At 39.1% G+C, this 26,224-nt stretch overlaps 1 protein-coding gene across 1 annotated transcript in view; it reads right to left on the reverse strand.

Moving 5' to 3' along the window:
- The window catches only part of corin (corin, serine peptidase), a 65,405-nt gene extending 39,395 nt beyond the window's left edge, over positions 1 to 26,010 (reverse strand). Inside the window, exons 1-8 of the mRNA XM_056449512.1 lie at positions 25,863 to 26,010; positions 25,631 to 25,755; positions 25,295 to 25,445; positions 14,384 to 14,653; positions 8,739 to 8,949; positions 7,060 to 7,244; positions 6,864 to 6,977; positions 574 to 681 (exon numbers count right to left, since the gene is read on the reverse strand). Coding sequence (XP_056305487.1) covers positions 574 to 681; positions 6,864 to 6,977; positions 7,060 to 7,244; positions 8,739 to 8,949; positions 14,384 to 14,653; positions 25,295 to 25,418 — 1,012 coding nt within the window. The 5' untranslated portion in view covers positions 25,419 to 25,445; positions 25,631 to 25,755; positions 25,863 to 26,010. The remainder of the gene's footprint in view (positions 1 to 573; positions 682 to 6,863; positions 6,978 to 7,059; positions 7,245 to 8,738; positions 8,950 to 14,383; positions 14,654 to 25,294; positions 25,446 to 25,630; positions 25,756 to 25,862) is intronic.
- Positions 26,011 to 26,224: the final 214 nt, after the last annotated feature.

Below are 26,224 nucleotides of genomic sequence, written 5' to 3' on the forward strand. Positions count from 1 at the left end.
TGTAAACTTAGTCATTGACATATACATGTGACATTCTTATACTAAACTGAACTAAAGCAGTTTCACATAATCAATTTGATATATTACGGCTTTTACTCTCTTTTCTTCATCTACGTTTAGCTGCTTTGACACGATCTACACTGTAAAAAGCGCTATACAAATATAGATGAATTGAATTAAAAACATAGTATTTAACTTTTGGCCACTAGAGGGCGTGTATTCACAACAAACAAAGCTGTGTTTAGAAATGAGCGCAAATTGCCAAAATGACTGTATTTAAAGGCAATTTGGTGTGTGTTTTTATGCCATTTGACTTAAATAAAATCTTTAATTGGTTGAGAATAGTTTGAAACGTATTGGCTGTGCAATTAAAAAAAAAAAAAGGCAAGCCCATTTGTATTTACAATGAAAAAAGCATTTTACCCCAATTTCTATGGCTCGGCAATAGTGATGGTGTACTTGATGCTACTGATATCATTATAAATACTGTCCAGTTCCATATTTTGGATGTAAACAATCCTTTGCATAACATCTCCCTTTATGAACCAATCTCAATCCAGCTGTGAAACTCACCACAGTTTTGCTCATCGCTCAGATCACCACAATCGTCATAGCCGTCGCAGAGAAGATCAGAATTAATGCAGCGGCCGGTGCCACACAAATGCTGTCCGTCTGCACAAGCTGGACAAGAACGAGAAAATCACAGTAATTCCTCACACTTATGGACATAAAACACACTGAAACTGTAGTAAGGCATTGTGTGTGGCAGAACAGAAGCTTCTTTGGTCATAATATTTTCAATGCACAACTGTGAAAACACTTGAAAGTTCTCTCCATTACAACAATTAAGAATGGCAGATTATCCTGCTGTTGCTGCTTTAATATGGCAAGAAATTAAATATAAACGAAGCTATGTGACTAGAGGATTGACAGGGCACATAACTAAGCAAACAGAACAATCTGAACTAAACGAAGAAATGGTAGGGTTGGGCGATTTGGCCTAAAATCTAAATCTTGATTGAACATTTTAACTAGATTATGATTAATGAATGATTATTTTATTTATTTATTAAATTTTTTTGCACTCAAGAGTTCACAAACAAGTTTTAGACAGAAAATCTGCTTGCATATGGCAAGTGTGAAATTGTTAAATGAAGGGCGCTTTACTTGATTTTAAAATAACTGAAGGAAACACTATCGACTATCTATTGTTGTTTATTGAACATCAACGTTGAACAACTGAAATTAAAACACACGTTGCCTAAAACCAACAGTCACTTTTTTTCCTATAAAAAAGGTGAAAATAAATAACTAGCACTTTTGGAACCAATTTATTTTCAATGCTTTTCATATTAAAAGTAGAAAATCTAAGTGAAAAAAAACAGTATCTCTTCTAAATAAAATAATTCCTGTATAATCAGAATCAGAATCAGAATCAGAAAGAGCTTTATTGCCAGGTATACTACTGCACATACTAGGAATTTGTTTTGGTGACAGAGTCTCTACAGTACAACAGACTGACAGAGACAGGACAAAAAACAGATAATAAATATATTTTAAAAAATAGAAGTAGTGAGTGCAAATATACAGATTGACAAGTGTATGTACATGTTTATTACTATATACAACGTTATATGTGCAGCTGTTATGTGCAAATTGGCATGTAAAGTGTGTTGTTAAATAAGTGTATATGTGTATAAAAGTGTATAGCAGTAGTGATGTTGGTTTCGCAATTATTATCATCAAGTGTTCATGAGATGGATTGCCTGAGGGAAGAAACTGTTTCTGTGTCGGGCTGTTCTGGTGCGCAGTGCTCTGTAGCGTCCACCAGAAGGTAAAAGTTCAAAGAGGCAGTGTGCTGGGTGTGAGGGGTCCAGAGTGATTTTGGCAGCCCTTCTGCTCACTCTGGATAAGTACAGCTCTTGGGGAGAGGGAAGGGTTGTACCAGTGATTCGCTCAGCAGTCCGAACTATTCGACGTAGTCTTTGGAGGTCGTATTTAGTAGCTGAGCTAAACCAGACAGTTATTGATGTGCAGATGACTGATTCAATGATGGAGGTGTAGAACTGTTTCAGCAGCTCCTTTGGGATGTTTCATTATTCACAGGTTCCGTTCATTGGTCTATTCAGCTGTCAGTCATTTCTCCCCCGGTTACGTCATTCTTACGTCACATTCAATAAGCAAAGACCACCCACCATAAAAGTGCGCGCCAGACCACTCACCAGCCCCTCTCTTTTCCCTTTCTTATCTTGTTTTCTTGTTGCGTTACGAAAAAACCCGTCTAACTGTGTATTTTGTTGTTGCCCGTTTCTGTGTGCACGTTATCCGTCTGTTATTTGTAGATCCCTCCATTTCTCTGTTTAAACATTGTTTATGAGGCTTGGACGAAGCGGGCAGGTAAGAAGGTCACGTGACATACATTTTGCAACACTTAGGACTACTCTTCTGTATAGTACATTAGGTTAGGGGCGAGCGCCACCCCTTGTACTTTTGGATAGATAGATAGAGTAGACAGTCAGGACTCGGAAGACTCTTCGCGTGCTAATTATTTTGTTTTCACATAGTTAGTTAGCTAGATGCTTCTGGGAAGTTTAGTTTGGGTTTTGTTCTTTTCGTTCCTTTAGCGCCGCCCACGTCCCTTCTGCCAGCTCTCCTGTCTTTGTATTTGTTTCAGTGTTGTAAATATTGTAAATAGTATATTTTGCCTTACTTTATTTTGGATTTATTCAATGTTTTTGTTCACTTTGGGAAATATAAATAAAATCACAATTTTGGTATTATTTTGGTTGTCTTTAGCACTTATTTACTGTTTGTATAAATATATTTTATTTACAAATGAATGTCAAACCCCACCATCCCCTGGACTAACATCAGGGGTTTGTAACAATAATGTTTTAAACAGTGCATTTCTTGCATCTTCTGTAAACAAATATTTTATTGTAAATAATCATTTTAAAGTAGTGGAAAAAATGCCCGTCTCAATGCACCTCTGGCGCAGCTTCCTATGATCACCAATGTAGAGCAAAGTAAGACTCAAGAATGGGTCCATCGACCTACTTGAGCAGAGATCAGATGTGGCTGCAAAGTGGCCGCAGAAATTTAAATGATAATTTATGATACCTTGCGAGTCATCACGACATGTAGTTAAATTTTATTGAGGTGCACGTCAGCCACAGTGAAGAGTATGCAACCTCGCGAAGACTGCGCCGGATCTTACGCTTGCGCTCCAACCAGAAGTATAAACAGAGCAGGGTCACGTGACTCCACACGCGGTAGGGAAAGTAATCGGAAAAAAACGACTTGGAAATATCGATTATAGGTCAATTATAAGTTCTGAATGTCGATTTCGATTACTTAATGATTAATCGCCCAGCCCTAGGACACCATTTTCTCCAAAGCTTGCATACTCTTCAATTACACACTCAAAAGCATGTACTTTTGCTTCATAAAATGAGCACGTACTTTTTGGGATGAAGTATAACTAGGTGAACTGGGACGCGGTTGTTGCTAGAAGGGATACAGCTGAGGCCAGACGTTTACGAGAATTATTTATATTACTTATTATTAGGGCCAGACGGAATCTGCGGACATTTTTTGCTATTTCTGCGGAGAATTTTGGTAAACATCTACGGATTTCTGCGTAATTATTTTGGGAGGATCATAACTAAAACCTTAATATGTGAAATAAAAAATAATATCTTTTTAACTTTTATTTAATGTTTAAAATGCAAATCCAATTCACTTTATTTGGTAAACAAAGCAAGTATCTCATATAATATCTCTACTAAAAGACAGAAAATATTACTGTACAGACTGTATTGTACATAAATCAGATGAACAGTTTCAAAGTAGTCAATAATATTACTGTGATTAATTAAAAAACTGAATAAATATAGATTTACACGCATTTACACAAGTAAATGAACAGAATTAATGATGGGCTAAAAATCTGCGGAAATCTGCGCGCGCAGATTCCGTGTGGGCCTACTTATTAATTAATTACCCATTAATTGTAGTTTATTAATGTTTCCCCCAACCCCAATGCTAAATCTACCCCTCACAATCATGTAAACACACTAATTATACAGAGTGTTATTCATATTATTTATTAAATTTCACATTTAATTGTATTTTAATAACATCTACCCACACCCCAAACCTAAACCAACCATCACACTAATTATGCAGAGTATTTTTCATAATATTTATTAAATTACCCATTAAATTGTATTTAATTAACATCTACCCCCACCACAACCCTAAACCAACCCTCACAGTAATATAAAAACAGTAATAATACAGTTTTATTCATATTATTTATTAAATTTCACTTTTAATTGTATTTTATTAACATTTACCCAAACCACAACCCTAAACCAACCATCACAGTAACGTAACACTAACTATACAGAATATTATTCATATTATTTATTAAATTACTCATTAAATTGTATTTAATTAACTTCTACCCCAACCACAACCCTAAAACAACCCTCACAGTAATGTAAAACACTAATTATACAGAGTATTATTCATAATATTTATTAAATTACCCATTAAATGGTATTTAATTAACATCTACCCACACCCCAACCCTAAACCAACCATCACAGTAATGTAAAAACACTAATTATACAGAGTATAATTCATATTATTCATTAAATTTCACATTTAACTGTATTTTATTAACATTTACCCAGACCCCAAGCCCTAAACCAATCATCCCAGTAAGGTAAAAACAGTAATTACACAGAGTATTATTCATATTATTTATTCTTATTATAACTTCTACCCCCACCACAACCCTAAACCAACCATCACAGTAACGTAACACTAACTATACAAAATATTATTCATAATATTTATTAAATTACCCATTAAATTGTATTTAATTAACATCTACCCCCACCACAACCCTAAACCAACCATCACAGTAATATAAAAACAGTTAGGTGATGCTATGGCAAGAAAGGTTTTTACGAAGATATGTGGAAAAATTAGGTTCTTAGCAAGGCAAGCTGATCTGTTGGATGTTCATTCTTTAAAATTGATGGCAGGAGCTTTAATTCAACCCCATTTTCATTATGCTACCTCTTTTTGGTATAGCAGCTGCTCACAGATTATGAAGGAAAATTTGCAAAAGGCACAAAATAAATTAGTACGAATAATTTTAAAAACTCATCCTAGAGCACATTTACACAAAGAGTCTTTTAAAAAATTAGGCATGTTAGCTGTTAGTAAGAGAGTATGTTTTTTAAAACTGGGAATGGCACGTAAAATGTTTAATAATGTGGTTTCTAGTTATTTGGTGAACTATTTTCAAATGGTGAGGCAACAGCATTCATACAGTACTAGGAGTTGGGATTTTAATATTTGTTTATTTAAATTTAGAAGTCTAGTGGGGGAAATATGTTTTTATATACAAGTGCAATCCTGTGGAACAAATTAGCAAAATCGATCAAGGAAATAAAAGATTTACGGAGGTTCAAAAAAGTAATCAAAAGATGGCTGTTTGATGAGGATAATTAGTTTGCATGGTGGACGAGGATGTTTTTATTTTATATGTTACTGGATTGTGTGAAGGGTTGTAGCTGGAAGGCCACTCGCTGCGTGGGACGTATGTTGGATAAGTTGATGGTTCGTTCCGCTGTGGCGATCCCTGATTGATAGAGGGACTAAGCCGAAAAGAAAAATGAATGAATGAAGGAATGTGTTTGTGAATTATTTTGTTCCTGTTTTGAAAATGTATGAGGTACTGTCTGTTTTATGCATCATCGGTATTTTGAAGCCATACTTTGTTTTATTTAACAGCGAGGACCGCAATGGAAACAAGCCCAGGGCTTTATTGTGTTTTTATCCTTGACAGTTTTTCTTTCAAAATGTATGGGATACTCGTACAGCTTGTCTAAAATCTGTCAAATAAAATTCAATTCAATTATACAGTATTATTCATATCATTTATTAAATTACCCATTAAATTGTATTTCATTAACTTCTACCCCCACCACAACCCTAAAACAACCATCAAAGTAATATAAAAACAGTAATAATACAGTTTTATTGATATTATTTATTAAATTACCCATTAAATTGTATTTAATTAACTTCTACCCCAACCACAACATTAAAACAACCATCACAGTAATATAAAACAGTAATTATACAGAATATTATTTATATTATTTATTAAATTACCCATTAAATTGTATTTAATTAACTTCTACCACCACCACAACCCTAAACCAACCCTCACAGTAATATAAAAACAGTAATAAAACAGTTTTATTAATATTATTTATTAAATTTCACTTTTAATTGTGTTTTATTAACTTCTACCCCCACCACAACCCTAAACCAACCATCACAGTAACGTAAAAACAGTAATTATAGAGTATTATTCATATTATTTATTAAATTACCCATTAAATTGTATTTAATTAACTTCTACCCCAACCACAACCCTAAAACAACCATCAAAGTAATGTAAAACACTAATTATACAGAGTATTATTCATATTATTTATTAAATTACCCATTAAATTGTATTTTATTAACATCAACCCCACCACAACCCTAAACCAACCATCACAGTAATGTAAAAACACTAATTATACAGAGTATTATTCATCTTATTTATTGAATTATCCATTAAATTGTACTTTATTAACTTCTACCCACACCCCAACCCTAAACCCAACAGTCACAGTAATATAAAAACAGTAATAATACCCCCACCCCAACCCTCACAGTAATGTAAAAATATGAATTAGTGTTGTACAGGGTCACAAAGATTCTGCTAAACTGATGTGAGTATCTGCAGCTGTATCCCCTCTAGACTTTACCCTTAGGATGCAGCAACTTACTGCAATCAGCCTCGTCGCTCCAGTCGTCACAGTCGTTGTATCCGTTGCACACTAATTTCTGGGGGACACATATTCCAGTCGCACACAGGAAGTGATCGTTTCCTCCACATACGGCTTAAGACAGAAACAAAACAAGACAAGCGGTCAGGACTTCTTTCCAAATCACATGTGAAGACGCACACGTTTCCAGACTCACAGAGTTTGCCTCGCGCGTGTTTGGGTGTGTAGCAGAGCGCTGTGTTCTCCACTGCTGTCCCGCTGTTATTGCTGAACTGAGAGCAGCGTAGGAACTCTGGCCAGGAGGCATTGAACATCTGCAGCACCGGCTCACAACCTTCGCGAGCCGCTTCACAGAACGACTGACACGGCAGAACCAGAGTCCTGCAACAACAGAGACACACACACTCTGAGTGCGACTTCACTTACACTAGTATTGTTTATGGTTGCCAACTGTCCTGTATTATTTGGAACGTAATAAGATGGTACTTTATGCTAGTTTTTAGCAGCAGGTGGCTCTCTAGACTAGATTCTAACAGCCGGTTGCGCTGTAAACTTTAATAGTAACATTTTTAATAGTAGACTGATGCAGATGGCGCTCTAGGTAGTGTTTAACAGCAGACGGCGCTCTAGGCTAGAGTTTAACTGCAGATAGCGCTCTAGGGCTACCACTCTGTTATTTGCTACTGCAGCTGCAAATGGCGCTCTAGGTAAACAGAAGATGGTGCTTTAGGCTAGTGTTAAACAGCAGATGGCGCTCTAGACGAGTGTTTAACAGCAGATGGCGCTCTAGGTTAGTGTTTAACAGCAGATGGCGCTCTAGGCTAGTGTTTAACAGCAGATGGCGCTCTAGGCTAGTGTTTAACAGCAGATGGCGCTCTAGGCTAGTGTTTAACAGCAGACGGCGCTCAAGGCTAGAGTTTAACAGCAGATGGCGCTCTAGGCTAGTGTTTAACAGCAGACGGCGCTCTAGGCTAGAGTTTAACAGCAGACGGCGCTCTAGGCTAGAGTTTAAAAGCAAATGGTGCTCTAGGCTAGTGTTTAACAGCAGATGGCGCTCTAGGCTAGAGTTTAAATGCAGATGGTGCTCTAGGCTAGAGTTTAACAGCAGATGGCGCTCTAGGCTAGAGTTTAAATGCAGATGATGCTCTAGGCTAGAGTTTAACAGCAGATGGCGCTCTAGGCTAGAGTTTAAATGCAGATGATGCTCTAGGCTAGTGTTTAACAGCAGATGGCGCTCTAGGCTAGAGTTTAAATGCAGATGGTGCTCTAGGCTAGAGTTTAACAGCAGATGGCGCTCTAGGCTAGAGTTTAAATGCAGATGATGCTCTAGGCTAGTGTTTAACAGCAGATGGCGCTCTAGGTAAACAGAAGATGGTGCTTTAGGCTAGTGTTTAACAGCAGATGGCGCTCTAGGTAAACAGAAGTTGGTGCTTTAGGCTAGTGTTAAACAGCAGATGGCGCTCTAGACGAGTGTTTAACAGCAGATGGCGCTCTAGGCTAGTGTTTAACAGCAGATGGCGCTCTAGGCTAGTGTTTAACAGCAGATGGCGCTCTAGGCTAGTGTTTAACAGCAGACGGCGCTCTAGGCTAGTGTTTAACAGCAGACGGCGCTCAAGGCTAGAGTTTAACAGCAGATGGCGCTCTAGGCTAGTGTTTAACAGCAGACAGCGCTCTAGGCTAGAGTTTAACAGCAGACGGCGCTCTAGGCTAGTGTTTAACAGCAGACGGTGCTCTAGGCTAGTGTTTAACAGCAGACGGCGCTCTAGGCTAGTGTTTAACAGTAGATGGCACTCTAGGCTAGTGTTTAACTGCAGATGGCGCTCTAGGGCTACCACTCTGTTATTTGCTACTGCAGCTGCAGCTTGGGTCACAGACCTGCCGTCTCTGTGGCTGATGCATTGTGGGAGAGCGATGGAGCATCCGAACAGCATGATGTGTCTGTAGCAGGACAGTCGGCTCAGGTAGCTGAAGAACTTGAGGAACATCTGCAATTCGCTGCTCTTCACCACGCTGCTGCCCGCCATCACACCGCTCTGGTTGTACGGCAGCATGTGACACTGGCTCTCCGTGATGTCAGAGCAGACGCCTGTTAGAAAAACACAGGGGAAATCTGATTGGAGGACAGACTGGGCGAGGACTGTTTTCATTGGTCGGTTGAAATGGAGTGCAGTTTGATCTTATAATGAAGATGTGTGTATGTGTGTGTGTGTGTGTGTGTGTGTGTGTGTGTGTGTGTGTGTGTGTGTGTGTGTGTGTGTGTGTGTGTGTGTGTGTGTGTGTGTGTGAGAGAGAGAGAGAGGAGAGAGAGAGAGAGAGAGAGAGAGAGAGAGAGAGAGAGAGAGAGAGAGAGAGAGAGAGAGATAGAGAGAGAGAGAGAGAGAGAGAGAGAGAGAGAGAGAGAGAGAGTTTGAAAGTTTGTGTTTGCATGTTTGTGAGTATGAGTTAGAGTGAATAAGTATGTATGAGTGTGAGTGAGAGTGTGTGTGTGCGTGTGTGTGTGTGTGTGTGTGTGTGTGTGTGATTATGTGTGCGAGTGAGTGTGAAAATGAGTGCATAAGTGAGCAAATGAGAGTGTGTGAGAGAGCACGAATGCATGAATGAGTGTGTGAGATGTGAGAGGGTGACTGTGTGCGTGAGTGAATTAGAATGAGTGTGTGTGTGTGTGTAAAAGAGTGAGTGAGAGTTTAAGATTGTCTGAGAGTCACTGATTGTAATTGTGATTCTAGTGCTCAAGTCAAAGTCAGAAAGACAAGAGGAACAAACACACACACACACACACACACACACACACACAGCTCAGCATAGAGTATTAATCATTAGACTGTTTGCAGAAGACAGAGAGAAATAATAGCGTCCTGTAGAGGTCAACACAAGAGGACACACACCCACAGATGATGTTTGGGACAGAACCTTCACTGAGGACACTAAAACACACACACACACACAGACTGAGAGAGAGAGAGATCTGTGGTAAATTAGATTAGCAGCTGGTCTGTAGAGGACAAAAGACAGCAGATATTTGACATAAAGGGCTGAAGAGAGACAGAAGGATGAAGCAGACGACAGAATACCAAGAGAAACATGTTGGGTTAAAGGGACAGTTCACCCAAAAATGACCCCAAGCCATCCAGACATACATTACTGTCTATCATTTTAAATTTACTGCATCCCAACAATCCTAATATGCACCCTTTGTATCTCATTCATTTTCCTTCGGCTTAGTCTTTTTTTTCAGAGGTCGCCACAGTGGAATGAACCACCAACTATTCAGGTATGTGTTTTACACAGCGGATGCCATTCCAGCCGTAACCCAGTACTGGAAAACACCCATACACACTCATACACTACAGACAATTTAGTTAATCAGTACCCCTATAGCGCATGTGTTTGGACTGTGGGGGAAACCGGAGCACCCAGAGGACACCCACACTAACACGGGGAGAACATGCAAACTCCACACAGAAATGACTACTGATCCAGCCGGGACTCGATCCAGTGACCTTCTTGCTGTGAGGGCACAGTGCTAACCACTGAGCCACCGTGCTGCCCCACCCTTTATATTTTTATTTATTTATTTATTTATACATTTTAAAGGATTTAAATGAATTTAGAACTTAAAATAATGAACTTTCGTTTTCAAAACTACATCTGGACTGCTCCATGTCTGGGGGTGGGGGAAACATTTGCACGAATGCAATATTTATGTTGTCATTTTATTTTGTAGAAATAAAAGATGATAGAAAACTACAGTACATATAATTTATAGAAACTTCTAGGTGCTTATTGGAGTTTCCTGGGGCCCTAGGCAGCCGCTTACCTCGCTACTTGGTTAAATCCACCCCTGTGTCCACATAATCCATGTCCTAAATGTTAAAAAAGGGGGGTTTGTGGAACGATCAATGTCTTCTGAAGCCAAAATATAGTTTTGTGAAAGAAAAATACTACTATTGGAAACTGGGGTCGTTGAATCATCAGCTTGTTTGGCGCCATCTAGTGTCTGAATAATGCGCAGGTTAGTGTATACTCCATCAGCTGTTTTCGTTTCAGTTAGCTTTATGTTTTTGACAGTTTGGCACCATCTAGTGTCTGAATAATGCCTAGGTTAGTGTATACTCCATCAGCTGTTTTAGTTTCTGTCAGCTTTGTGTTTTTAACTGTTTGGCGCCATCTAGTGTCTGAATAATGCGCAGGTTAGTGTATACTCCATCAGCTGTTTTAGTTTCTGTCAGCTTTGTGTTTTTGACTGTTTGGCGCCATCTAGTGTCTGAATAATGCGCAGATTAGTGTATACTCCATCAGCTGTTTTAGTTTCTGTCAGCTTTGTGTTTTTGACTGTTTGGCGCCATCTAGTGTCTGAATAATGCGCAGGTTAGTGTATACTCCATCAGCTGTTTTAGTTTCTGTCAGCTTTGTGTTTTTGACTGTTTGTCTCCATCTAGTGTCTGAATAATGACCAGGTTAGTGTATACTCCATCAGCTGTTTTAGTTTCTGTCAGCTTTGTGTTTTTGACTGTTTGGTGCCATCTAGTGTCTGAATAATGCACAGGTTAGTGTATACTCCATCAGCTGTTTTAGTTTCTGTCAGCTTTGTGTTTTTTACTGTTTGGCGCCATCTAGTGTCTGAATAATGCGCAGGTTAGTGTATACTCCATCAGCTGTTTTAGTTTCTGTCAGCTTTGTGTGTTTGACTGTTTGGCGCCATCTAGTGTCTGAATAATGCGCAGGTTAGTGTATACTCCATCAGCTGTTTTAGTTTCTGTCAGCTTTGTGTTTTTGACTGTTTGTCTCCATCTAGTGTCTGAATAATGACCAGGTTAGTGTATACTCCATCAGCTGTTTAAGTTTCTGTCAGCTTTGTGTTTTTGACTGTTTGGTGCCATCTAGTGTCTGAATAATGACCAGGTTAGTGTATACTCCATCAGCTGTTTTAGTTTCTGTCAGCTTTGTGTTTTTAACTGTTTGGCGCCATCTAGTGTCTGAATAATGCGCAGGTTAGTGTATACTCCATCAGCTGTTTTAGTTTCTGTCAGCTTTGTGTTTTTGACTGTTTGGCGCCATCTAGTGTCTGAATAATGCGCAGATTAGTGTATACTCCATCAGCTGTTTTAGTTTCTGTCAGCTTTGTGTTTTTGACTGTTTGGCGCCATCTAGTGTCTGAATAATGCGCAGGTTAGTGTATACTCCATCAGCTGTTTTAGTTTCTGTCAGCTTTGTGTTTTTGACTGTTTGATGCCATCTAGTGTCTGAATAATGCGCAGGTTAGTGTATACTCCATCAGCTGTTTTAGTTTCTGTCAGCTTTGTGTTTTTTACTGTTTGGCGCCATCTAGTGTCTGAATAATGCGCAGGTTAGTGTATACTCCATCAGCTGTTTTAGTTTCTGTCAGCTTTGTGTTTTTGACTGTTTGGTGCCATCTAGTGTCTGAATAATGCGCAGGTTAGTGTATACTCCATCAGCTGTTTTAGTTTCTGTCAGCTTTGTGTTTTTGACTGTTTGGTGCCATCTAGTGTCTGAATAATGACCAGGTTAGTGTATACTCCATCAGCTGTTTTAGTTTCTGTCAGCTTTGTGTTTTTGACTGTTTGGTGCCATCTAGTGTCTGAATAATGCGCAGGTTAGTGTATACTCCATCAGCTGTTTTAGTTTCAGTCAGCTTTGTGTTTTTGACTGTCTCCATCTAGTGTCTGAATAATGACCAGGTTAGTGTATACTCCATCAGCTGTTTTAGTTTCTGTCAGCTTTGTGTTTTTGACTGTTTGGTGCCATCTAGTGTCTGAATAATGACCAGGTTAGTGTATACTCCATCAGCTGTTTTAGTTTCTGTCAGCTTTGTGTTTTTGACTGTTTGGCACCATCTAGTGTCTGAATAATGCGCAGGTTAGTGTATACTCCATCAGCTGTTTTAGTTTCTGTCAGCTTTGTGTTTTTGACTGTTTGTCTCCATCTAGTGTCTGAATAATGACCAGGTTAGTGTATACTCCATCAGCTGTTTTAGTTTCTGTCAGCTTTGTGTTTTTGACTGTTTGGTGCCATCTAGTGTCTGAATAATGACCAGGTTAGTGTATACTCCATCAGCTGTTTTAGTTTCTGTCAGCTTTGTGTTTTTAACTGTTTGGCGCCATCTAGTGTCTGAATAATGCGCAGGTTAGTGTATACTCCATCAGCTGTTTTAGTTTCTGTCAGCTTTGTGTTTTTGACTGTTTGGCGCCATCTAGTGTCTGAATAATGCGCAGATTAGTGTATACTCCATCAGCTGTTTTAGTTTCTGTCAGCTTTGTGTTTTTGACTGTTTGGCGCCATCTAGTGTCTGAATAATGCGCAGGTTAGTGTATACTCCATCAGCTGTTTTAGCTTCTGTCAGCTTTGTGTTTTTGACTGTTTGATGCCATCTAGTGTCTGAATAATGCGCAGGTTAGTGTATACTCCATCAGCTGTTTTAGTTTCTGTCAGCTTTGTGTTTTTGACTGTTTGATGCCATCTAGTGTCTGAATAATGCGCAGGTTAGTGTATACTCCATCAGCTGTTTTAGTTTCTGTCAGCTTTGTGTTTTTGACTGTTTGTCTCCATCTAGTGTCTGAATAATGACCAGGTTAGTGTATACTCCATCAGCTGTTTTAGTTTCTGTCAGCTTTGTGTTTTTGACTGTTTGGTGCCATCTAGTGTCTGAATAATGACCAGGTTAGTGTATACTCCATCAGCTGTTTTAGTTTCTGTCAGCTTTGTGTTTTTGACTGTTTGGTGCCATCTAGTGTCTGAATAATGCACAGGTTAGTGTATACTCCATCAGCTGTTTTAGTTTCTGTCAGCTTTGTGTTTTTTACTGTTTGGCGCCATCTAGTGTCTGAATAATGCGCAGGTTAGTGTATACTCCATCAGCTGTTTTAGTTTCTGTCAGCTTTGTGTTTTTGACTGTTTGTCTCCATCTAGTGTCTGAATAATGCGCAGGTTAGTGTATACTCCATCAGCTGTTTTAGTTTCTGTCAGCTTTGTGTTTTTGACTGTTTGTCTCCATCTAGTGTCTGAATAATGCGCAGGTTAGTGTATACTCCATCAGCTGTTTTAGTTTCTGTCAGCTTTGTGTTTTTGACTGTTTGGTGCCATCTAGTGTCTGAATAATGCGCAGGTTAGTGTATACTCCATCAGCTGTTTTAGTTTCTGTCAGCTTTCTGTTTTTGACTGTTTAGCGCCATCTAGTGTCTGAATAATGCGCAGGTTAGTGTATACTCCATCAGCTGTTTTAGTTTCTGTCAGCTTTGTGTTTTTAACTGTTTGGCACCATCTAGTGTCTGAATAATGTGCAGGTTAGTGTATACTCCATTAGCTGTTTTCATTCTATCAGCTTTGCATTTAACTAAAGAATTAATAACCCTTTACAACTCAGAACAAAGTTTTGTGTCGAAGTTTTTACATTTTGTGGTGAGTCCATTTGTGATAACAACCTCTTGGATGTACTGTATCCCTAACGTAACACAACAATCTCAAACAAACAAAATATTAATTTGGTTATTTTACAAACGTACCAGGCTCTGCAGTCAGACTAGTCACAGTGGATGTGGACGTAGATGTCCACCAGTCCACAGAAACAGCGGTGGGACCTGCAGATGGAGATGTGTCAGCGCGAGGCATCCAGAGAGCCGAGTCCCACTGCAAAGGAGCATCCGTCGGGACCGCCACAGTCCCATTATCAGCCATCATTAGGTGGGAGTCGCTGCCATTAAAGGCCCGCGGAGGGAGCGTCGCTATGGACACAGAAGCTCCGGTGTCTAGCAGGGTATTATTCCCAAACAGACCTGGACAAACACGCAAAACAATAGAGTCAATGAAAATAAATAAATCTGTAAGACAGGGATCTGCTGTTTAAGAGACGTGTGGGACACAACGGCACAGTGTAAATATATAAACTGCAACAGCTGCAGTGGAGGGGATATTTATAGAGACACACACACACACAGAGAGATACAGTTGAATCAGAATTATGAGCCCTCCTGTATATTTTTTACCCAATAACAGTAATGGAGAGCAGATTTCTCCAACACATTTCTAATCATAATAGTTTTAATAACTCATCTCTAATAACTGTCTCTAATAATTTATTTTGTCTTTGTCATGATGACAGTAAATAATATTAGACTAGATATTCTTCAAGACACTTCTATACAGCTTAAAGTGACAATTAAAGGCTTAACTAGGTTAATTAGGGTAAAGTTGGGGTAATTAGGCATGTCATTGTATAACAGTGGTAGACTCTCCAAAACAAATATTGCCTGAAAGGGCTAATAATATTCGATAAGAATAAATGTCAGCATGCGAATCAAAAAAGTCATGTGACAGATCATGTAATATTAACAGATGTGATGGCGCACATTAATGTTGGTTTCCAGCTTTCCATTGTTCCAGATCTGAAATGTTGTGCTGATTGTAAAAGGCCTCAAGTTTATTATAGTTAAAGAAACCGAACGATAAAACGAAAACTAAAATGTAAAATAACTGTCGTTAACTGAAATAAAAATAAAAACGATTTTTTTAAAACTAACTGAAACTGTATTGTGTACATACAAAACTAACTGAAACTAACCAAAATTATAGCAAAAACCTCCCTCGTTTTCGTCTTTGTAAATGTATTTAATTCTACGAGTGGACATGACAGCAGCACGGTGACAGCATTAAATACAAAGACTTAAAACTATTACTTTAACTTATTTGTGACCAATAATTGGTTTTCTGTATCGCGACCGCGAATGAATCTTTTTAACCGGATCTTCTAAGTGAACCGGTTGAACTAGTTCACCAAAATCGGATTGAATCATTTAAATAATTGATTCGCGTGTCCAGTAAGCGCTCTTATCCACAAACTACTCACTTTTTAACAAGCCTAATACCCCCTCTGACTCTAAATAATCCAATATATACTCTTGTTCAGCTATTAGAACAGTAACGTAACACTGAGATTAAATTTGAGAAGCGATGAACCGATAATACTGCGTGATTCAGTGAACCAAACAAACAGTATATGACTGCCTGCAGTGACTGAACTAAACTTGAACAACTGCACCGCGGGTTAACCGAGGGCTTAATGAGAGGATCTGGTGAAAACATGCAAGTTTATTTCATAATAGAAAATCGTAATGGAATTTGAATAAGTGAATCATGCTTCAGTTGGGTTGCAAAACTTTACCGTAAGACATTTTTCAGATCATGGTGATGTTTTAACTGACTGAAATTACTATTGCTGACTACATCGTTTTGGTATGTTGAGTCTTAACATCAGCGTTAAAGATCTGAACTTCCCATCACTACTGTGTATCTAACCTCAGAAGCAGGCTTGCACACATATTGAACTTAAGCCTGTTATCTTGTGTGCTGTTGTATTTGAATTTGAGGATGGGGAGTGCTCAAGTGTCCTCTGAATTCAGGTTTCAAAGAATGTATGGTTGAGTTTTTATTATACAATATATATTATGTTGATTTTGAATTTTGCACCTAACAAATATCCTTATTTAGGAAAAAAAAACTAAAACTAACACTGAAACTACCCTACAACTAGCCTAGGCTGGTTAAGCTGGTTGGCTGGTTTTAGCTGGTCAACCAGGCTGGTTTTAGAGGGGTTTTGGCCATTTCCAGCCTGGTCTTAGCTGGTGAGGCAGGGAGATGACCAGCTAAAACCAGCTAGATCAGCCTAGCCAGGCTGGGAGCCCAGCCAAAACCAGCTATGTCCAGCTTAAACCAGGGTGGCCAAGCTGGTTTTAGCTGGTCATTTTCCAGCCTGACCAGCTAAGACCAGGCTGGAAATGGCTGGAAACCAGCCTGGAAGTGGCCAAAACCCCTCTAAAACCACGCTGGTTGACCAGCTAAAACCAGCCAAACAGCCTAGGCTGGTTTAAGCTGTTTTTTTTCAGTAGGGAAAACGAAATTAAAACTAAATAATTCCAAAATATAGAAACTAATAAAAACTAGTAAATCTGACTTTAAAAACTAATTAAAACTAAAATTAATGAAAAATACAAAACTATAATAACCTTGAAAGGCCTCAGCCCTCTGTCGGTCCATCATCACAGTGCTTCAGTACTATTATTCTACTATTATTCCCTCCAGAACTGTCTTGAGCATCAGTCTGCACTCTTGTCTCACACCTCCAAAAGCCACCGTGTTTATTGTTTCGTCTTCGTCTTTTAATGCGCAACTCAATTATTAAAGAAGAAAACACTCCAAACGCTCTAAACTCCACTTCTCTGACTGATATCTGCTCCAGTTCAGCAGGAAGTGATGATTCTGTTCTCTTGTTTCTCATTGGATGGAAACGCTGCTTTATTCACTAATGATTTATGCAATATTACAGATTTGCACATAAATCTAATTAGCATCTTTGAATAGAAACACACAGCATGTGATGTTACTGTCTCCTTAATATGAGTGTGTGTGTGTGTGTGTGTGTGTGTGTGTGTGTGTGTGTGTGTGTGTGTGTGTGTTTGTTGGAGACATCAGAGCTGTGACGCTGCAAAAACAGCCTCGGTGACACAGCAGGACGTCCCGGACAGGATGGGTGTCTCGGTTTCACAGCTCTGATCACGTCCCACCAAAGAGACTCTCCGGCCAATAAACAAAGGGGGAGGAGAGGAGACGGAGACACAGAGGACGAGTGCGGGATAATGGTGGGAAGAAAGCTATTCAGACGTCTGTCCAGACTCTGACCTTTTGACCTTGTGCTGCTCAAAAGCTCCAAGGTTTTATGAGGAGCAAATACACACATTGGAGGAGACGCATTTGAACGAATACACACACACACACACACAAATACACATGCATGGACGCATATACACACACGCACTAAAATACACACGCAGATAAGGACACACTGTCCCACACACACATCCTCTCCCTCATACACTCATGCATGTGCACACACACACATGGATGCAGACAGATAAGCGTACATGTACACACACACACATGCACACACATACATGCATGCACTCACACATGCACATAAACAAATGCACACACATACACACACACTCTCACTCATATATACACACACACAGACACATATGTACTGTACACATGCACACACACAGATGTACATGCACACACAAACGCACATGCACACACACAGACTGTCTCACACACTCTCTCACTCATAGACATGGAAATGCACACAGTCTCACAAACTCTCACTCATACACACACACACAAATGCACGCGTGCACACACACTCTCACAAACTCACACACATGTGCACACACGCAAACACACATGCACATGAACAAATACGGACACACACATACTCTCTTGCTCATAGACAAGCAAATGCACACACACACACACACACACACACACACACACACACACACACACACACACAGTCTCACAAACTTTCACTCATACATACACGCACAAGCACACACACACACACACACACACACACACACACACACATATGTACACGCACACACAAACACAAATGCACGCACGCACACACACACTCACAAACTCTGACTCAGACACGCACATGCACACACACACAGTCTCGCACACTCTCTCTCATAGACACGCAAATGCACACACATGTACACACACACACACACACAGTCTCACACACTTCAACAATTTAACGAATACACACACACGCAAATACACATGCATGGACGCATATACACACACTCACTCGCACACGCAAGCACATACGCACGCACGCAACCACGCACACACACACACACACGCACACACACACACACACACACACAGGCAAATATAAAGACACACTCACACAAACATCCTCTCACTCATACACTCATGCATGTGCGCACACATACATAGATGCAGACAGATAAGCATACATGTACACACACGTACATGCATGCACACATTTGCACACATACACACACTCTCTCTCATACACACACAGAAACATTTGTACTGTACACATGCACACATGCACATGAATAAATGCACACACACAAATACATGCACACACACTCACAGACTGCACACACACACTGTTTCACACACTCACTCATAAACACAAGCAAATGCACACACCGTCACTCATTCGCTCATGCATGTGCACACACACACACACACACACACACACACACACACACACGGATGCAGACAGATAAGCATACATGTACACACACACACACACACACACACAGACATGCATGCACAATCAGATTCACACTCTTTCACTCGTACAGCCACACACACATGTACTGTACACATCTCCCATTCCACCACATCCCAAAGGTGCTCTATTGGATTGAGCTCTGGTGACTGTGGAGGCCATTTGTCATGTTCAAGAAACTAATCTGAGATGATTCACGCTTTATGACATGGTGCATTATCCTGCTGGAAGTAGCCATCAGGAGATGGAGACACTGTGGTCATAAAGGGATGGACATGGTCAGCAACAATACTCAGGTAGGCTGTGGTGTTGACACGATGCTCAATTGGTACTAATGGGCCCAAAGTGTGCCAAGAAAATATCCCCCACACCATTACATTATCACCAGCCTGAACCGCTGATTCAAGGCAGGATGGATCCCATTCCATTCTGATGCTCAGTTTGAACTGCAGCAGATCGTCTTGACCATGTCTACATGCCTAAATGCATTGAGCTGCTGCCATGTGAACGAAAGTTGCGTTAACGAGCAGCTGGACAGGTATACCTAATAAAGTGGCCGGCGGTTTAATCCGCCTGCGTCTGACAGCTGATGAGAGTCAGAGACATGACTTTATTCAGTCACATTATTATATTAAATATGACCTTTTTGTCCACAGAGCTTCAATTTGTATTCTAGAACAGGAACATTTTACATGGGTCCAGACCTCCGTGACCGTCTGGCGTCCTGTTTAATCTGACCTTATTCTGAGGCAAAAACGAACGACTCTCATCCAATTTCCGCAAATTTCCAGAAGACAGACACTGAAATCATGTCATTTAATGTAACCATATTTTCCCAGGCTCAAAATTCTTGTCAGCTATACTTTGATCAAGACATATTTTCTATTTAAGGATGACAGTTTAACCCCAAAACACTCATTAATTGTCATCTGAAGGTGCTATACTTTGTCACTATACTTATCTTTAACTAATTTGACTGAAATTTTTTTATATAATTTCCAATAGCATCACATTGTTTGATCGCTTATTGCTTGATATATATTGCATGGTTTAGAATAAGTATATCATTTAATTTTGAAATAACGTTACACTGAATGATGATGAACAGTATTTCACCCATATTTACCTCACTAAAGGTATTCCAAAAATTAAAATAGACACTTTTACCGAAATTTAATATGCTTTCTGTGTATTTAAAATCACTTTTGTACATTAAATTTGATGCAGACTCCTCGGCTCTTACCTGTAGATACTTTTCATGTCATAAGCAACCCTAATCCCTAAACAAGTGCCCTGAAACAAATAACTTGGCCTGGGTCACTAATGAGCGTTCACCATACGGACTTTTGGGACGTCCCACATGTAGTGAAACCTGTACAGCTGCACTGTGGTATTTTTTCAGTAGGTTATAATTAGGGCCAGACAGAATCTGCAGACATTTCTGCTACTTCCGCTGAGAATTGGGTAAAAAATTGGGGAATTATTTTGGGTTAATCGTAACAAAAAAATTAATATATGAAATAAAAAAATAATAGCATTTTAACTTTAATGATTACAATGCAAATCTATGTGCATCCACTTATTTGGTAAACAAAGCAATTCTCATATAATAGCTCTACTAAAAGACAGAGAATATGAGTTAATAAACTGTATTGTACATAAATCAGATGAACACTTTCATATTACTCAATAACGATACTGAAATTACTTTAAAAACTGAATAAGTATAAATTTACACACATTCACACAAGTAAATAACTAAACTCAGTGATGGGCTAAAAATCTGCGCAGATTCTGTGTGGGGCTAGCGATAAGGTAAAACTTTTTTACATTAATTTAATGGATTACTGCAAAATGTATTACAGTACAGTTAATTATAGTGTTTTTATAGTGTACTACAGTGAATTTACAGTACATTAGTTAACACTTTACTTGACAGGGTGTTCATAATGCCGAGCTCAGACTGCATGATTTTAGCCCCGATTTTGACTCGCCGACAAATGAAATCGGTGCTCGTTCACGTGAGTGACAGTCACAGAGTGTGAACTATCAAAGATGCGATCTGAGAGAATCGCTTATGAGTCGCAGACACCAGTGAGATATTTGGCATGCTGAATATCTGAAGCTGTCGGCGATTCAAATCATGCCGTGTGAAATGAGTTCTGACTGAAAATAACATCGGTGATCACCTACAGCCAATGAGAGAGCAGCACCCACTAGTATGTCTACCTGCAGGCCAGCTGGAAGCTGGGGGAGAAGTTAAAAGCGCTCATTTTCAGTTTATTTGGACCCAAGAAATGGAGAAAAACTAGTGTAAATTTGACAGGAGCACCTGTGTCTGCTTGACGTGTCTTCTGAGCAATACCACAACCGGGTCAACAAAGAAAAAAAGTGGCGGAGAGATTGCTAATTCCCTTCAAACCCAGGTGAGCAAAATGAGTAGCCTATATTTTCTGTCCAACTAAAGGCTTCTTTCTCATTATGTAGTTAAAAACAAAACATATCCCCCACGTTGTTTCCATGCCACATCTCACGTGCTTGGTTGTGGGAAGTAGTTTGGACAAAGTTGTCGCCGATTCTTCCTATTTTAAAGTCAGGAGTGTGAAACCCCCCTGCCGCCGAGCCATCTTGCAGTGTAAACAAAGCAGAGAGGAAACGCTACCCCAGATAGTCATGCAGTGTGAAAACATCTGAGCTGCCACTACTTTGAAAATCATCCAGTCTGAACTTGGCATAAGACTGTCATGAAACCTTTATAATCATGATATGACACATCATCAATGTAAATGAGATTTTATGCATGCTTATGACAACTCTTATTAAGTGACATTTGCTCAGTTATGTCATTTTAAATGCATGATGACATGGTTTGTTATGACAACGTGACAAACAAATACATCACGAGCTGTTTTTGTCTGTCAGGACATCTTGTCATAAAAATGATCGTCACGATGCATTATAATTGAGTCATGAATATTTTTCTGATCATGTTTTCACTGTATTTGTCATTAAAATGTCTCATTAAAAGTGTCGTTACTCTGTCAGATCATTTTTAACAGCGTCATTAATATTTAACGACATTTTAATGACAAAACCAGCTCGTACCACTGTAGTTAAGGTCCAAAACATATATTAATGATGCTGTTATCAAATTCATGACAATGAATGTTTATGACAGATTTATGACAAGTGTTGTTGTCTTGGTAAAGTCAAGTTGTCAAGACAAAGATAAAAACAGGTTGTGATGCATTTTTGTCAACCTGTCATAACAAACAATGTCATCTTTGCATTTATAATGACATAACAGAGCGAGTGACACTTAATAACAGTTGCTATAAGCATGCAAAAAATCATGTCATATGATTATAAAGGTCTAATGACAGTCTTATGAACACTGCTTTCAAGTAAAGTGACACCAAAAGTTCATGTACTGTAAAACATTTAATACCAGTTGTTATGACCATGCATAAAATCTCCTTCACCTTCATGACGTGTGATTATAAAGCTTTAATGACTTGTCTTGTGAACACCCCTTCAAGTAAAGTGATTCCTACCATTTTACTCATTTTACTGTATTTTTGCATTTGATGCATGCATTTCTGCTCATTTTTACAGTATTATACAATATTGTATTATCAAATGCTGTGAAATGTTGCTCTAGTTTAATAGCAATAATGTAACTTAAAGGATTCTTAAGCAATACACAATGCACAGATTATTCCTAATTATTGTAAATATCAAATCCCTTAACTGGAACAAATATTATATACATAAACATCACTATTTTATTGTATAACTGCAGGTTAACTACGTATATACACTAGGCCAGTCACAATAGTCAATATATGGACTTGTCTCATAACACATGGACATGACCTTAATCATATATATATATATATATATATATATATATATATAGAGAGAGAGAGAGAGAGAGAGAGAGAGAGAGAGAGAGAGAGAGAGAGAAAGAGAGAGAGAGAGAGAGAGAGAGAAAGAGAGAGAGAGAGAGAGAGAGAGAGAGAGAGAGAGAGAGAGAGAGAGAGAGAGAGAGAGAGAGAGAGAGATAGATAGATAGATAGATAGATAGATAGATAGATAGATAGATAGATAGATAGATAGATAGATAGATATACACACACACACACACTGTTGAAGTCAGAATTATTAGACCCAATTTCTGTTTAAATGGAGAGATTTTTTAGCACATTTCTAATCATAATAGTTTTAATAACTCATCTCTAATAACTGATTTATTTTCTCTTTGTCATGATGACAGTAAATAATATTAGACTAGATATTCTTCAAGACACTTCTATACAGCTTAAAGTGACATTTAAAGGCTTAACTAGGCTAATTAGGTTAACTAGGCAGGTTAGGGTAATTAGGCAAGTTATTGTATAACGATGGTTCGTTCTGTGACAGTCGAAAAAATATATAGCTTAAATGGGTAATAATATTGACCTTAAAATGGGTTTTAAAAAATCAAAACTACTTTTATTCTCGCCGAAATAAAACAAATAAGACTTTCTCCAGAAGAAAAAATATTATCAGACATACTGTGCAAAATTTCCTGAATCTGTTAATCATCATTTGGAAAATATTTAAAAAGAGAAAAAAAAATTCAAAGAGGAGCTAATAATTCCGACTTCAACTGTATGTATGTATGTGTATATATATATATATATATATATATATATATATATATATATATATACACATATACACAGTATGTATCGCCCACATAAAAAAGAAACAATTCTAGGTAAATTTCAGCTGATTGTGTAGCATCTCTATCTCTTTTGGAGCTGTCACTTTTAGTATGGTTAAAAACACTGTAGTATTTACTAGAAATTACTATAGTATATTCTCATGTGTGTGTCTGACAGCTGAAAATAGATCTGCTAGCAGATATCGTAGCATTCACAGCCTAAACTGTAAAAATTACTGTAATTAAATGAACTATTCTTAAGAATAAAATATGATGTGTTCTTTGGAAGAGTGCACTTTCATTGTGATGATATTATATAGCCATTTTATACTCACCGGCCACTTTATTAGGTACACCTGTCCAACTGCTCGTTAATGCTAATTTTTAATCAGCCAATCACATGGCAGCAACTCAATGCATTTAGGCATGTAGACATGGTCAAGACGATCTGCTGCAGTTCAAACTGAGCATCAGAATGAGGAAGAAAGGGGATTTAAGTGACTTCTAACGTGGCATAGTTGTTGGTGCCAGACGGGCTCGTCTGAGTATTTCAGAAACTGCTGATCTACTGGGATTTTCATGCACAACCATCTCTAGGGTTTACAGAGAATGGTTTGAAAAAGAGGAAATATCCAGTGAGCGGCAGTTCTGTGGGCGCAAATGCCTTGTTGATGCCAGAGGTCAGAGGAGAATGGCCAGACTGGTTCCAGCTGATAGAAAGGCAACAGTAACTCAAATAAGCACTCGTTACAACCGAGGTCTGCAGAAGAGCATCTCTGAACACACAACACGTCCAACCTTGAGGCGGATGGGCTACAGCAGCAGAAGACCACACCGGGTGCCGCTCCTGTCAGCTAAGAACAGGAAACTGAGGCTACAATTCACACAGGCTCACCAAAACTGGACAATAGAAGATTGGAGAAACGTTGCCTGGTCTGATGAGTCTCCATTTCTGCTGCACATTTGGATGCTCGGCTCAGAATTTGGCGTCAACAACATGAAAGCATGGATCCATCTTGCCTTGTATGAACAGTTCAGGCTGGTGGTGGTGTACCTAATAAAGTGGCCGGTGAGTGTATAATGAGTGGCATAAAATGGTCTTAAAATGACAATATTATCATTTATCGCGATATATATTTTGGTGCAATATATCCTAAACCAAAAAATAGATATCGTAACAGGCCTAATACCACCTCAACTCGTTCTGATTTTGACTGTGATGTAAAAACACTTTGCTTTAGAGCAAAAATAATGCAAAAAGCTGCTTTGGAGCAATAATAATTGTGAAAAGAGCTGTCAGTAAACTAGAACTGAATAATTCCGAACTGAATCATCTTTTCAGAGACTGACATGATGTGAATCATTTGCATGGAGACAAAATTAGCCATAATAACAGCCTGAAAAATCCCACAGAGACACACGGACAAATGCCACGACAGCTCAGATCAAACACACACTATCAGCATGTGTGTGTAGAGACAGCAGGTGTGTGTGTCACAGTTGTTATTTAACACTTGTTTGTGTCATCACTCAATGTGTGGAGGCTGAGAGCGGTCTCTCTGTGTGTGCGTGTGTGTGTGTGTGTGTAAGTGTGCTTGTTACCTGTGAGCGTCAGCAGCAGCACACACACACAGATGAGGACACACACACACGGCAGCAGGATGAAGAGCAGCAGTCGCAGATGTTTCCCGCAGCGCTGAGTGTGTGTGAACGCTTCACCCATCATCAGCTCATCCGATACACACACACACACCTGAGAAAACACACACACACATAGAAAGAGAGTTGATCAGTGACAGACAGCAGACAGAACTCGAGCTATTCTGAATATCCGTCAAAACAGCAGCTATTATTAACGTTTAACGACAGTCACACGGTACAACAATCAACAGAAATGGACAGGAACGACATGTTATGAATAAGACGGTGAAGTTTTACCTCCGGTTAACGGCTGCAGAGCACGGAGGATCCGGACCATCAGACACGGCGAGCAGACGCGCTCCCGCGGGCTATTTTTACACAGGTATTTTTCACTTCAGAGTTTCCAGCTTGTGCAGGAGAATCTGACACAGACACACACACACACGGCGTTATTTATAGTAGCGGAAAGAAACTGAATGCGCGCAGTTCAACTCTAAAACACACACACACACACACATTGAGTACTTACCTAAAGTTCACAGCGGCCGATTCCATCACAAGTGGATCTTCATCTATTCTATGTTATCTGTTTATGGGTTTATGTTATTCTGCTTATTAGTCTTATATTTAGAGTTTATTTTATTCGTACGTGTCGGATTTTCTGAATACGAGTGTCTGCGCGCAACCCGCGCCACACTGACGAGCGAGTCGCGCGCGCGCACATTTATATCTCTACCAGAGAGAGAGAGAGAGAGAGAGAGAGAGAGAGAGAGAGAGAGAGAGAGAGAGAGAGAGAGAGAGAGAGAGAGAGAGAGAGAGAGAGAGAGAGATTAATAACTAATAGCCACCCTGTATATTTTCCCCAATTTCTGTTTAACGATACACATTTCT

Source organism: Danio aesculapii, chromosome 23, assembly GCF_903798145.1.
Source record: "Danio aesculapii chromosome 23, fDanAes4.1, whole genome shotgun sequence".
Taxonomy (NCBI): Eukaryota; Metazoa; Chordata; class Actinopteri; order Cypriniformes; family Danionidae; genus Danio; species Danio aesculapii.